Genomic DNA, 15853 nt, shown 5'->3' with positions numbered 1-15853 from the left:
GTGTGCGTGTGCGTGTGCGTGCGTGCGTGTGTGAGAGAGAGAGAGAGCATGCTCACACTTTTAAGCTTGTGCAGGTCTCAGCACAGGTCCTATATTTTTTTCTTTTTTTGCCAGTTTGCCCGTGGGGTGTTTTCAAATTGTGTGAGTAAGTCTGGGTGTGTGCACTCTGAGATTGAAAAAGAACTAGCCTGTAGACACAGATTTAATACTTCTCCAGCACGTACCTCAGAAAACACACAGGCAAATTTCTGCATGCGGATAACCATACATGTAGCCCGAGCCCATTTCTGCTTTTTTAACCTCAAGTCCGGATAGGAAGACTAATGTTATCATTCACCTTTCAGGAGTGCAGAGCTAAATGCAGGGTTAGAGGTAATTTACCCCCGGTGTACTTGAGGTCCCTGCGGAGCCCTCTTTGCCACGTGCCTCCAGATTTAATTAGAAACAACTTTTGAAAAATCCACCGGGCCCCTCATCACCATGAATTCTCCGGACACCACGCCTGTAGCCCAAAGGCAGACGCTGAGATTACAGGAGCCAAAAGCCACACCCTAAGTAAACACACCTGCAACAACAAGACTTAATACAAAATAAAGTGGAAATAAAACAACGTGCTCAATAACTGTAGCTTTTCATGGCATAGAACACAGTGCAGCCATCACATTTTCCATAAATCTACGGCTTAGTAGTAGCTAATACAACTATTCAGCTGTAATTTTCTACCAGAAAAGCAAAGACACTGAGAACTGAGCAGGATAAATTTGCAGAAAAGCCTTCTATGTGTCCAGTCTGGTGCACTCAGTGCACCATTGATTTTACTGACACTTGAATGTTTTCCGCATTTCTTTACATATATAGAAGCAAAACTCAGTTCTGTTACTACAGCACATTAACTAACCCAGTCTTCAGACACAAAGTGACCGCTACAGATTATTAGTTGTGGACTTTACTGCGTCCCAGTCTTTTTCTGAAGGCTTAGATGCTTTTGAAGCTCAAGTGAAGCATGAATATCTCCATCCCACTGGACCTCCAGCGACATACCAGACAGACCCACCCCTGTGTGCACCAGCTGATGCACTGGTTCACTGGTGGGTTCTGCTTGACAGGACGACTAAATATTTAACAACATTTTAAAAGCACCAGTCTCTCTGTTCTTCCGAGTGTTGGCCACGACCAGCAGGTTTCAGAATTAAGAGATCTGAACAACCCCAGACACAGAAATAAACCGGAGATATCTTTTGGGAGTGTCAAATTTGCACTTGACTCCTTTTTTTGCTTGCTAACAGAGTCTGGCCTTTACTGTATATGGAAGCTTGGAGATACAATGAAAGATTAAAGGAACCAAACCATCAAATTATTATTAGTTTTTAATGAATGTGGTCAAATCTGATGGGCATAGTTCTGCAGAAATAGCAAAAGCAGAGTGGGATTGTCCAGGATATATTATTTTATATCTCCTGCCTTTTCCAGTGTTTCACTTCTGCTCCCTGCTCTGGTGGGATTACAACACTAATTCCAATTTCTTATCTAGAGCACTGAAATCTGAGGCCCGGTTTTTCTCAGGCTTTTCCTGGAGAGATAGTTGGATGTTGTGTCACTATCATCATCAAGACCACTTGATCTCTTATCTACTACTCCGAGCCTCGATGCACTCATATCTAAGGCACAAGCAAAGATCAAAATGTCTGAGGAGAATATGCATGATTTCATGTGCTTGTGCAGCTGCATGGAGAAAGTAGTAGCTACATGTGGACACAGAGGCCCTCTTTTGAGAGATTTTCCTCCACCCGGGTCAATTATATTACAGCCCACTGCCTGAGGGGATCGAGAGACAGGGAGAGAGAGGGAGCAGATTTTTCCCATTCTAAGGAGGTGATCTTCCACTTTAAGCTGGACAGCAGGTAATGAACATTGACACAAATGTGGCCCTGAACTGCCCGGTCCTCCTCCTGTCCTTTTATTCCCTCTTTCCTTCCGCTCATCCCCCACTTCTCCCGCTGCATTCCTGACATGCCTCAGGGAGACAGAGAGGGCCTCCAGGAGAGACAAACAAAGACGCACAACACACACGACACACTCACAATAGCACTAGGTTGCAGCCATTATGTGTGCGCATCGGGGGAAAATGCCTTGGTGCTTGCACATCAATAGAGAACACCAATCCAGCCTTTTCATTTGCCCTCACTTAGTTTTACTCTGTGACAACTGGCGATGGAGCTCTAGCAGCTCTAAACAATTTTTTCCCACTCCCACCCTAAATATTTTAAAGTTACACCCTTTTGGACCCATAAACTGACAACAAACCATGAAGCTCTGGCTGAGACTGTGATTTAAACTGAGTAATGCAATAAATTAGTAAGTGAATCATGACAGCCTCTCCTGCTGGTGCTGCTGGTGAGGCATGAAAGGCCTACAGCACCTCTCTGCTTAATGTCAACGCAACACTGACCTCTTCTGGTAGAAACACTACATGGCCACAACTGGTTTTTTTTTTTAGAACTTGTAGAAATTAGGTTAGACAGACGTAACTCTCTAAGGTCAGCAACAAATCGTTGTTACAATGCTGTCAGGACTCATCAGTATGAACTCTTAGTCGTAGATCTATAGTTTTAAAGTTGTCTCAGCTAAATCTGTGTACTTCTTGGACATCCAGTTGAATCTGAAGTAAGATGAACTGAAACCCTGTTGCTTTGCTGCCCCACTTCATTTCCTTCCAGCTGTACAGACTTCCATAATGGATAGGAGCTGGGCCACATAGCTTAGCGCTACATTAGCTGACTAATCTCTCGACCTTCCTCCAGCTAACCTGACCTCATGTTTCCTGGGTCCGTCTGACACAGATAACTGCTGGATTACAGCTGCCCATCGGTGCACTATGTTTGATGACCTCTGACACACATAGATAAAAGAGGACAAAATCTCAACTCCCAAAAATAACATACAAAAAAGAAAAATCCTTGCACACTCACTGAGGTGTAGTTGGTCTTGCCCATGTTGTGGTTCTGGTTTTGGTTGAGGTTATGGTTCTCCTGCTCTCTGCACTGCAGCCCAGCCAGGTGTCTCTCCAGGGCTGCCCAGTCCATGGTGGGCAGAGGCTCTTCTTCTACCCCTTCCTCTTCTCTGTATCCTCGCATTATCCCCACAGTCCCCACACTTCCTCCTCCTCCACCACTGCCTCCGCCACTGCTGCGACTCCCCCTGCCTTGACTGGTGCTCCGGTGGCTGGACTTAGGAGTCTCCGTGCCTGCCTGTGGTGTGCCAGGAGATTGGGGCTGGTTGTTCCTAGGCAAAATCAGATTGCCGTTTTGCTTCAGTTCATCGGGGACGGCTGCGGATGACGTGGCGGTGCGTCCGCTGGGGGCCGGTAAGGGCGGGATGGTCTTGACATCCTGGAATTCTTCAGCAAGGCTGCGACTGTTCACTGTCTTCCTGTAGCCTTCACCAGCACTGTCAGCACTCACAATGCCTTCTCTGCCGTCCCCCTCACCAGAGGGCTGTGGAGAGGTATAGTCCTCTCCATACTCACTCTCCCACTCTTCTATCACCTTCTTCTTATACTCTTGGTAGTCCTCATCTTCCTCATAGTCCTCTAAGGTAACCAGGTCCAGAGAGGGGGAGGATTTGTAGTCCTCTAAAGTAGCCAGGTCAAGAGAAGGGGAGCAAGGTGTGACCTTGTTGGAGTTGGACTCTGAGCTGGAGCGACTGGATGCGTCACTCCCCAGGTCCATGCCATCCTCCCTATAATCCTGTAATGAAAAAAGAAGAGACAAAGAAAGAGATTTAGGACTGGGGAGACAGTACCCTAAAGAAAAATGTGGTACAGGGAACATGGGCCATGTTGTTGGTCTGACAGAATCAGTGAAATGACATAAAAAAAAGGAGGCGTCAAAAAGAATTTAGGGAAGTGTGTAGACTTAGATTAGTCACACGGGTATTGTGGTTTGAGTCGGGCAACCACAAAAACTTCCTGTCCTGCAGGGAACTTCCTTTCTGCACAACATTTTGCAGTCACTGTCTCTTTTGTACTTGTTTTCCTCTCGCCTTAAATTCGCAGTGCTCTGGACTCTCCTACTCTTGCTTGTTTGCCTAACAGATAATCCCATTCCTTTTACATTCCTGTACATTGTTAAATGTGTATGCGTTAATGGCTTGACACACATAGACACAGCGAAGGCAGAGTCTGTGCGGCCAGAGATGTCAGAATAATAAATGCTGCCATTCCCTCCTACGTCTGCTAAGCTCCACAGGGACAAAACAGTGAGGAGCTGAGAGTGAGTGACAACGACATGTCAGTACACAACACACCAAACTGTGACACGAACAGATGAGTCTGGAGCGGATCTCTAACCTTGACTGCGATGCTCCCGCAGCGCCCCAATCTCCACCTGACTGATTAGTTCCCAGCTAATGAAAACGTCGACGGTGTTTACAGCCGTCCACAAATCTCAACTTGACCTGAGCCTTCTCTCACAGCGTTAGTCTTGTCTCTAAAGGAGCACATTATCATGGAGCCTCAACACTTTTAAAGCATAATGAAAAGCAAAGCGCACCAAAATCTCTCCCAGGGCAAAGAGAAATTAACGACACATTCCTACGCGACCGCATTATGAGCTGAAATTAATTATGAAGATTGCTGATTACTGGTTTAGACCACAAGGACTTGCAGTAGTTTTGCCTCTTGCAGAAGACAAATGAGAGAGAAATGTTAATACAGTATTATCTTAATGACAAAAAGCTTTCTTGAGACATGGCCACTGGATCACACCTGTGCAGACACCAGGCATCACAACACCATGCAGAAAATATCTACACTGGGGATGGGGGGGGAATGTGACTCAGCATCTTAGAGACTAGATATAAAAAGTGCTGATGTGGTGTAGAAAAATAAAGCCTCCCTCCGCCGAGGACGTTGCATTTCTGCGTGAAATACTAACAGGTCAAAGAGAATAGGAGAGGAGCTGCTGCAGGGATGCTGTCTGCACCAGATACAGGAGTGGGGACACAAAATATAAGATTTTTGTCATGAAGCACAGCAGGTGGTTCTTACCTAGTTAGAGCAATGTTATGAAAGAAAACTTTGGTTGTGTAGTGCATAGCCACTGAGGTGTTGAGACCTTCAGTTTGACTGGAAGGAGAGCAAATTTAGTATTAATTCCCTGCGTGATGAACAAGTTCAGCACAAGAACGTCTCATTAGTTTCATTTCCCAGACAGTAACAACATGTAACATCCCATAATCAGTTTCCTGGCATGAAAAGCTCCAGGAGCTTCTTTGTGTTTACAAATGAAGGGGGAGGACTTAAGGGCGCACGACACTATACCTGCGCTCTTGTGGGCTAATGCTATAGTAATTGATTAGAGCCGTTTTTAACAGCCCAGTGCGCCATCCGTCACTGTTATGAGATTGTAAAACACAGTGTAACGTTTAGGCTTGGAAATGTAGCAAGGCTGTTCGTATTTTCGGATTCGTGATCAGTTTATCAGGAGCTTACAGAAGACAACAACCTTACCGGCTTGCTCATGAAAAGCCTCACCAGGCTTTCATTTTGGTTTCGCCACCCTTTATAAGTAAAGAAATAGATTCAGGAACTGGGTGGGCTTTCCTCTCCAGCGTGGAAAGACCGCTAAGCAGAAGCAGAGTAGCCTATATCCAAGCTACGATCGCGTTTCAAAATCTCGGTCACCAATCCTTTTCTTCAAGTGTTAATTCTCATTTCCTGTAGCCTCCAAACACCGCCGGGTGTCTGCGCGTTAACGCGTCGATACACGACGGTCACGAGAGCCCAATTAAAAATAATTTAATCATGTAAAGTATTTAGAGAAAATATAATAGAGAAAGAGGCGGAAGGCGCTGTATGAGGGCAGACTGGGGCTGCTAAAGCTGATCCGCCGTGGGATTAAGCGAGCGCAGGCAGACTATAGGATGGATTCGGCCAACAAAATACGGGAATACATGCAAATTGACAGCTGCACCTATTCCCCTCCATCCCGCAGCAGCCGGGCGGGCGCTTGGGTGTTCGGGGTGGGTGTGGGGGCTGGCCTTTTAATTTATGCCAGAGACTACTCTCACAACTCTGTCGGTCGTTTCCAAAGGGGCATCATCGCATACGCCCAGTCTTTTGCGTGCGTCGAGCTCAGACCAAGTGACATTTCTCCACGCGTGGCAGCCGCACGATTACATCTGGCAACATATAGTTTATTGAAACAGAAACACCGACTGGAACAAGACAGCACTCACGTCATAAGAAATAAATAAATAAAGGCAACCCGCATGTGTTTCTTCAATTTGCACAGTCATTCATAGGCTACTCAAATGATGTAATGTTCCCAAAAAAGTCCCAGGAGGAACCCGATGCCCCCGGCAACAGCGGTGACAGAAACGCCCAGATATCACACAATCACACCGCGGATGTCACCCGCTACTGTGACCAAGCTGACCCCTACTTAGTACCACCATTATCGGTCAAAATTAAAGCCGAAGCCGGGAGATGAGCTAAAAGTAGTCTCGATGCAACATCACTGTCATTTAAACGAATCCATACTCACTGTCATCATCTTTGCAGCTTCCCTTCCACGTCTCAAGACATGGTAAAGTGTAAAATCCCAGCTGTTAGACAACGGCGACGGTGCTGACTCGCTTTACAGCAGCTTTATTCTAAGGGCGGGTGGCGGTGGGGCTGGTTTCGCTGGAGAAATTACAGACAGCCGGCGGATAATTCAGTACAGTCATCGCAACTGAGTGTGTAGTCTACCCACAGAGGAGAGAGCCGGAGTCTGAGACCTCACAGAAAATACAAACAATAACGCGGATGTCTTTAAATCCCAGCAGGTCAACGCTGCTTTCTCTCCTCTTCTTCCCGGCGCGCAGAGATGCCCAGCCGACAGTTTAGCCAGCGCTCTCTCGCTCCCACGTCAGCCGGGAAATAAATAGCCTGTGAGTAAAAGTGCGTCCCCTTACACTGTGGGTTTGCGCACGTTATAGAAATTCCACACAACGTTTATTGCCCAGTTATTACTCAGAAACAAGACTTAAAAACTAAGCGCACTACAAGCATGCCGCTGCTCCCCGACAGACACAGATCTTATATTTGTGGAGACTCTCTCTCTCTCCCTCCCTATTTAAGTCTGTCGCAGCCTGCCACTCTGAGGAGTGACGACGGAAAAACACAACTAAAGCCCAACCTTCTGCACCCACTGACCTTGCAAATGGTCGTAAGAAAGAGAGTGAGCGAGATGGAGAGATATAAAAAGGAGGAAACTATCTAGGTGAATTATTAAACATACTTCTGGTGTTGTGAATATAGAATAGTTTCAGACTTGTTTTAGAGCCCTTATAAAACTCAAGGATATCAAGAACACCCCCCACACCCTGTTGTTACATCTTCTATTTGGCTTCAAACATTTACAGCAAAGACTGTCATTTTCATCTTACACTGAATTACCATTTTAATGGTACACCTAGTGCAATCCAATGCAACAGCCCGGCAATAAATCCAACCTCGTGAAGGTTATAACATTCAGTTTGTGTTGAGATCATGCCACACAGGGGAGTATTCAGGTGATTTACACTAAAGTCTGCATAGCCCCACAGCCAGAGAGCCACGCAAAACGTGTTTAAAAGGCCATTAAAGGTATAAGCAAAGTCAAAACACACTGTAATAACAGCACTTTTACTGTAAAAATAAGTACTTATTCAGCTACAGCACAAAAGTGCAAGTTGACTACCAAACACTTGATTGCATATGGCTATGCTGCACTACGGGAATCCTCAGGTATGCTCACATCTATACAGCTTTTCCAAACAAGAGAAAATATTCAGTGAATGGCAGTTCTTTGATTGGGGTCAGAGGTCAGAGAAGATGTGATAGGAAGGCAACAGCAACTCAACCATTCACAAGCAAGGTATGCAGGAGAGCATCCTCGAACACAGATGTGCAACTTTGAAGCAGATGGGCAGCAGAAGACCACACCGAGTCCAACTCTTCTCAGTTAAGAACAGGAAACTGAAGCTTTGATTCATATCGGCTCAACAAAATTGGACAGTAGAAGATTGGAAAAATGTTGCCTGGTCTGATGAGACTCTGCACTGCAGCATGTAGATGGTTAGGTCAGAATTTGGCTTAAACAACATGGAAGCGTTGATCCATCCCGCTTTGTATCAACGGTTCGGGCTGCTAATGGTGATGAAATGGTGCGGGGAATGTTTCCTTGGCACATCTTGGGCTCCTAAGTATCAGCAGGATAACGTGCCATCTTAAACTGGTTTCTTGGAAATGAAATGAAGTTCACTGCACTCAAATGGTCTCCACAGTCACTGGATCTCAGTCCAGTAGAGCACCTTTAGGATGTGGTGGAATGCGAGAGTCACGTCATGGATGTAGAGCCAATAAATTTGCAGCAACTGTGTGAAGTTGTCGTGTCAATATGGACCAAAATCTCAGAAGAATGTTTCCAGAACCTTGTTGAATATATGCCATGAAGAATTAAGGCATTGAATGTGTTTTGGGCTGTTGGATAGACAAAGAAAAAAATCAGTGACAGCTCTATTTTCCTGGGCAATCACATTTTCAAGAAAAAATCATCAGTAATGAAAATAATTGTTACTTACAACTCTAAATTGCACTAAATCATATAATTAACGACATCAGTCAGATGGATGTAAGACAACTTTCCACTGTGATTGCAGCAGATGCTCACTTCTTTTTTGGCATGTATTAATCTGTATTAATGTTTATTTTATTTTAATTGATTTACTTTTTCCTTCGTAGGGACGGCTTTGATTGGATGAAGTCACTAAACCAGTCAAATGAGTTGTCACGCACACACACACACACACACACACCACACACAACACACACACACACACACACCACACACACACACACACACACACACACACACACACAGATGTCAGCTGCGGTGTCAGAGCTGAAGAGGGGTTAACACCAACTTGGCATGATATCTCCATGTTGCATTCTGTTTCTTCTTGCAGCAGCTGGTAATTTACATAGCACGAAATCGAGATCAAGCTAAATGTCAATGATAACCCAATCTCATCCACCGCAGGAGTAAAATGCAGTCCAAAGCTTTTTTATAATGAGTGTTTTGATTAGAGGCTGTTCTGTGTCTCTCGAGTGGTAAGCCAAACATCTGAAAATATAAAAGCACTACAGCTATGATGTTGAGAATCTCCCAGTCCCTCACAGCTTTAGCCTTTCTGCACGGCCGGCTGGGCTCTGCAGAGATTTGTAGTTTTTTTTGAAGGACGGGAGCTGTCTTCCGATATGGTGCGTTGCATATATAATAGTAGCACAAAGGAGTTCATCCATATAATAAGAGAGCAGTACTTCAAAGACCCCTGGCTGAGCCTGTCCTTACACTGCAGTAGGGACAGCACTAGTAGGGATCTCCCTAAAGAGGAGACAGCAGGAGTCCTGCCTATTGGTACCACTCCATTCCCCACTGCTGCTTTCAACTCTCTTATCAGCCCTTCCACTCCACCCCTCTGCATTTCCTCCCTAATTCCCCAAACATTAATCGGTCATAGTCAAGTAAAATGAAGAGTTGTAGAGTTAACTCAGAGCCTGTAAGGCGGATAAACTGCTTTGGGGGGGTTGGGGTTATCCTGTAGAGAATTTGAAGACTGTAAGTTCACATGCTCACCAGGCAATTAATTTATCATTAATTTGTCAACAGGAGGGCAGCATTGTTTAGGTCACTCTTGCACTCACGCAGGCACACACAGTTTGCTGTCTTTGAAGCTTCCATTCCTCTTTAGCGTCAAAGACTCTAAAAACAGTTTTGACATGGCATCCTACCCTTCAGTGGGTTGTTCCACAAAACAATAAAAGCAGCAACAAGCTCAGAGCCAGGAGGGCCAGATGAAGACGTCCATGATCTGTCACATCAAAGCTCTGTGATGCATGTCCTCATCACACCTGGCAAAAAAAGATGCCTTTTTTCTGTACTTTTGATTGAGGGGGTGGTCAAAGATAGTTCACCATGCAACACTTCCATCGCCTCAGATCATTCATTCCTCCCACTCTTGTTTTTCCCTCCTCTACTTTACTAAGAAGCAGAGGTGCGGTGCCTGTCAAACTGCCGGTCACCCGGCTTTACCAATCACCGAGGGGCAGGAATACGTGGAAAAACAGCCCATTCTAGATCTACAGTATCTGGGAAAGCTTTGCTCTATCTGCCAGCCTACCAGTCCATCCGTAGCAGATATCTGGCAGGAATCACTGAAGGCCCATTACTGACAGAGAGATAAGGCTGGAGAAAAGAATGCCCCTCAGATAATACTGAAAAGTCAGGCAACATCTTCCTCTGCTTATATCTGTCTCACAGGCATTTAAAAAACAGGGAGCTCCTGACAGTCAGCGAGAAATTGAACCTGTCTCTGGCTTGTCAGGAACTCACTGACTCCAATGGAGAGACACCAAAAGTGACCTTGGAGGATTCTCTCTTCTCCCTCTCACTTCCTTCTTTTCGGGGACTGAGAAAGGGAGTTCACCCTGAAATAAAACTCTGACTGAGCCAGCTGACAGAAAATGAAGCATCAGAAACATGACTGTGGTACAACCTGCAGATGGGAAATGTCCTGCCTGGTTATGAGTAACACGGGGCAAAAAGAGGCCAGACACTCAACACACAGTTCTTTCACAGTGTCATGTCTTTTTTAGGTGAAGAAGACACAATCCTGGCTGTCATGAAATCTTTATACTTCCCTCATACCCTGTCCACACTTCTACTACCCACTTAAAGCTTTTGTGTCAAGAAGTTGTGCTCTTTACTACGGTGAGTACATATGCAGATTTCTACCCATACTTCGGGCTATGTTGTTACCTCCTCCTCAAAACTGTAACTATATAAAAACATTAGCAGCTCAGCTTAGGTTGCTAGTGGAAACTGTTGAAAACAAAGGCAACTTGAAGTAAGTAAGTGTAAGCAGTCTTCAGTAAGACACATCTAGCAAGGCCATTATCATTGCACAGCTTCTCTTCAAAACACACTGCTCTCTGTCACAGGGAATAAGTTGTGACATTTACACAGAAACTGCATAGCAGGATAAAATGATAACAATGAAAAAACAGGAAATGTTATAAATAACTATAGCTCTATGAATAGTGACTGTGCATCACAAATAAATGAACAAATATGAGCAAAGTCACGTAGGAGAATATAATCAAACATGCAAGAACACAGCAAAAATTGTAAATGTTTAAGACTTCAATACTTCCAAACTGCTGCAGCTCCCTAAGAGTGTCTATTAACACACCCAAAGTAAAATGTTCTTTGGTGTTGGCGTCATTTGAGTGAGTTTATAAAATTAGCTCAACTTGTTAGAGATCTCATTACACTCAAATTCAATTTTTTGGTCACACCAGCAGCGATGAGTCTGTTTGTCAACTGCAGGAGGAAGGAAACAATGTGCAACACTCGTATGTAGTTGGGTGGATTCGTGGAAGCTGCCCATACCCCAACATCATAACAGCTGGACAATGACGCACTATTTTCGAGACACTAAATTATAGGTTATCACTTAACAAGGCATGGGCAGACATATAATGACATACACTGCAAGCCTAACTCAAACCTTAACCAGCAGGTGAGCAGACCTTTGGTGGGCACACCCGCCAGAAGTCTACTGGGCACTGCTCACATTGTTTTTAAAATGGTTTTGAAGTTAAAGAAGGAACCCCTGCAAAGCCTGAAATATTTTATTACTAAATTTGAACATGTTTGAAAAAGTGTTAAAATAACTCCACGAGCAGCTGCTGTAATACGATGACTGGGCAGCCTTTAAGCTTAAAGGAGCTTGATTTGAATCCATCCCAGACCAATTCTTGTATGTCATCCCCGTCTCTCTACTCTCCTGTCTCCTTTCGTCCATCTTATCCCCCCAAAAAATGAACTTTAATTCAACACTGGACACAAATTTCAATATAAACCTAAATATTGTGTCAAATGTAATAAAAAATACATAATAAATTACAAAACACTGATGTGATGTGTTACTTTTGAGGCATACTCCTATTCAAATTACAGTTCAATTCTGCAATATAAATAAAAAGCGTTTCAGACTAAATTGTCTGGAAAATCAGTTAAAAACCTATTAACAAAAGAAAACAACAAGACCAGAATATCTCCAGTAAACGCTAAATCTGATCATTCAAAATATAAGCATCACATTATTGTAAAAGTTATATAATAATATTATTTTTTCTTTACAGAACCTAAATTACAAAATGTATTAGGCAGGCAACAAAAGGAGCAGATAATAAAATAACATGTATTCCATACATGCTACATCACAATGAAGCGTTAAACTCTCCCGTGCAGTTCTAATACACCCCAAGTCATTAAAGGACAAGTTATTTACACCGTTATTCATTTTAATACATCAAAAGCCTCTGAGTACATACATCTTTTTGCCACATTTCCTGCAACATGCACACAAAGTGCCACACAAAGCAGTTTGTGCCTTGAGACAGCAGCGGCAGGATGCAGACTGTGTGATGATGAATAGAGATGTCAGGTGGCAACAATAGAGGTTGGATCCGTAACTGGCCGACTGACCCGCTGTTCTAAATAGAATGGGTGGCCAAACCATTGAGCCTGGCCATCAATCTCCTTCCCAAACACAATGATGATTTACTCCATTCAAATTACTGGGGGACTGAAAGAAGAAAGTCTGTGTGTGTGTGTGTGTGTGTCTGTGAATTTCTGGGTGTTCTTTATTTCCCAGGAAACTATATGTAAGTGTGTGTATGTGTGCTGTGAGGCATAGCCCTGCACTTCGTATTGTGTTTCTGAAATGGTGTTTACACAATCTGTCGAACCCCGATGCCCGTGTCTGACTGCAGTGCTAATACCTGACTGTAATATATTGATCTTCCCTCCTATACTGTATATCCAACCAACAATTTCACTTGCTAACGAAGTGTGAAATGAATTGTGAGAGCAACATCTTGTCCAACGTACATACAAGCACTCACAGCTATTAGATTCATTTAAATGGGAAGCACGTCAGGTTCCAGTCTGCAGTGTAGCATGTGCAGTGTGGACAAACTGAGACCAAATTTGTTTAATCTAGCTTGGTTTATAGGATAAATGGCTCACTCACAGTGGTAGGCAGTGTTTTGCACAGCTTAGCATTCATAAAGAAGCTTTAAATCCAAACTAGCAATTACAGAAAAGACCAGAATATGTGCATATGGCCATAACCATAAAGAGAGATTGGGTGGGAACTCAGACAGTGATAAATGTGAGGAAGGAAGAGTATATAGTGTTACAGAGGGGGAGGAGGAAGACAATTACAGAGATGTAGATGTTGAGGAAGATGAGAATGTCTCTAATGATAATCACTGGAGAAATCAGAATGATTACAGCCATGCTTGTGCTGATGAAAATGATAGTTTCTAACACCATAGTTATCAGTGAGAGGATGATCACGATAACAAACATGATTAATCAAAACCAATACGGTTGGCATACATCTAAACAGCTACAAAGTAAAACTAGAAGCCTGCTAAATCTAGTCAAAGATCGTTATGCTGCAGGGAAGCAAATTTCAGACGTAACCTCCCCAGGGGGACTGCGACCAGCAGAGTTGGAAAAAGTCATCCAAGTCATTAATGAAGTTATGACCATAGTCACCGCTGTGGCAAAAGATCTTAATCGCTTGCAAGAGTCGAGGACCGAGACCTGCTCCCGACCTATTTAGTTGACGGCGCACTAATGCTAATTAGAGTGAAAGAAGCAAAGGTTTGTAATCTGATCAATTAGCTCAGCCAGGGGAGGCGTCCTGTGGGGCCGTGGAAAGACTCGGGCTCAGGACTGTGGAGAACATTTTCCTGAATGCCACAGAAGACACTTGAAGGTTTGCATGACGGTCCTAATGCTCTCACTCCTCTTTACTTTTCCCAAAAACACACTCAGCTCTCTTCTTCTCTTTCTGCAACATGGCAGAAAACATCCACGACAATTTAAGAGTCAGATTATAGAGACAGAGACTCTGAAACTATGTCAGGTCCCAATCCTCAGTCTCTTTCGCTCACTCGCTCTCTGATGCCGCCTGGCACCCCTACTCTGTGGTTTCTGCGCCCTGTCAGCAATACAGCCAGACAGAGATATGCATCCACACTGCCCTGTGCCCATCTCCACGCTGTGCAGTGCGCATATGTCCACACAATTTACTGCCCACACCAAATTCAATCACTTCTCTGGTGTTTTGTGCAGGCCTCGCACCTGCTGTTCCCAACCTCCTCTCATAAACGAATAAACATCCAGAGATTGGAGAGGAAGAGAGAGGAGAGGCAGCGGGAGGTGATTTAAGGAGCAAATTAAACTAGGAAGGACTGAATGAGCTGGAAAAAGAAAGGAAATAGGTTGATGGGTGATATGACAAAAGGAGGCTATTCTATTCTTTGCAGTGAATCTTTTTCACCCAGTCGAAAACAGGCCATGTATTTCACACTAGTCTGCAGGTTTTAGAACCAGTCTGGCACTAAAATGAGCACTGATGACCTTCAGCTTATACCCTTTGAATGCATCCAAAGTGTTCTTAAGGTCAGCTATACTTAATTAGAAAGTTGCAGTAATACATGAATGGTACACTGTCTAAATTGGTTATTGATGTCTCCCAGACTCATTCGTAATAACAGAAAAATACCACAACTAATAGTAAACGGCAGCACGGTGGCACGGTGGTTAGCACTGTTGCCGCACAGCAAGAAGGTCCTGAGTTCAATTCCAACATCAGGCCAGGGTCTTTCTGTGTGGAGTTTGCATGTTCTCCCCGTGTTTGCGTGGGTTCCCTCCGGGTACTCCGGCTTCCTCCCACTGTCCAAAGACATGCAGCTTGAGGGGATAGGTTAATTGGAGAATCCAAATTGCCATGGTGTGAATGTGCGAGTGAATGGTTGTCTGTCCCTATGTGTTAGCCCTGCGACAGACTGGCGACCTGTCCAGGGTGTACCCTGCCTCTCGCCCTATGACAGCTGGGATAGGCTGCAGCGCCCCCCGCGACCCTGAAAAGGACAAGCGGAAGCGAATGGATGGATGGATAATAGTAAACGTATATATCACTGTTATAAGATATATAAGAACCAAAGGAAGGCAGAATTGGGGATCCAATGACACAGGCCCAGTCCTGTTTGTATACTACTTGACAGAGGCAGTAACTGGCAGAGCTGCAATCACTGATTGAAATGAAATACACTGTATCAGCATGAGATGTGCCTTCATGACAAAGAAGAAGAACAGCAGCTGTAGCGTCCTTGCTATACTGTCTTGTCTTGAGGTGGCAGCAGGTGGCTCTGGGATTTCAATACATCTGACAGGTCGCTGATGTAACTTACTCTGCAGTGTGAAGTATTATCTTCAGAGCTTTAAACTTTAAAGGTTCAAATAAATGGGTAAACATTGTGTTTTTAACATTTGCGAAACCTTCAGCGAGACCAAATGCAACCTATTTTATCTGGCATGACAGATCAATTATCACCCAGATATTTACATTAGTTTAAAGTACCCTCTATAAAAGCAGTATTTCTAAAATTCTTTTTCAACAACAAAAATAAGAAAAATTATGCATTTTAAAATTTTAGACAAAATAAAAGTTGACACAAAAGTGTCGACAAACACAGGAAGGTGTTTTTTCTGCATAAATCATATTTGTTTAACCTGGTTCTGTCTAAAATGTATACCAGAGTCCATCCACACACAAATTCCAAGAATCCTTGCGGTAATTAAAGCAGGTAATTAAGTACTTTGTCTAAACCCCAAAGTTCACAAATTAATGACACACTGAATGATTCTAAAATTTTATCAGCATTAAGACAAAAATCTGTGCT

The 15853-nt window shown here is 43.9% G+C and overlaps 1 protein-coding gene across 5 annotated transcripts in view; it reads right to left on the bottom strand.

The window, feature by feature from the left end:
• The window catches only part of schip1 (schwannomin interacting protein 1), a 223690-nt gene that overhangs the window by 35556 nt on the left and 172281 nt on the right, over positions 1-15853 (bottom strand). For 3 of the 5 annotated variants that reach the window (XM_005930031.3, XM_042224123.1, XM_042224125.1), the window contains one exon: positions 2970-3746. In XM_005930031.3, coding sequence (XP_005930093.2) covers positions 2970-3746 — 777 coding nt within the window. Of the gene's footprint in view, positions 1-2969; positions 3747-5509; positions 5927-6545; positions 7121-15853 lie in introns of those variants that run through there. The other 2 variants (XM_005930032.3, XM_042224124.1) reach the window with 2 other exon arrangements.

The sequence above is a fragment of the Haplochromis burtoni genome, unplaced genomic scaffold (genome assembly GCF_018398535.1).
Source record: "Haplochromis burtoni strain Fernald_Lab_line unplaced genomic scaffold, NCSU_Asbu1 Contig_128, whole genome shotgun sequence".
Lineage (NCBI taxonomy): Eukaryota > Metazoa > Chordata > Actinopteri > Cichliformes > Cichlidae > Haplochromis > Haplochromis burtoni.
This window is presented reverse-complemented; position numbering and strand designations above follow the sequence as displayed.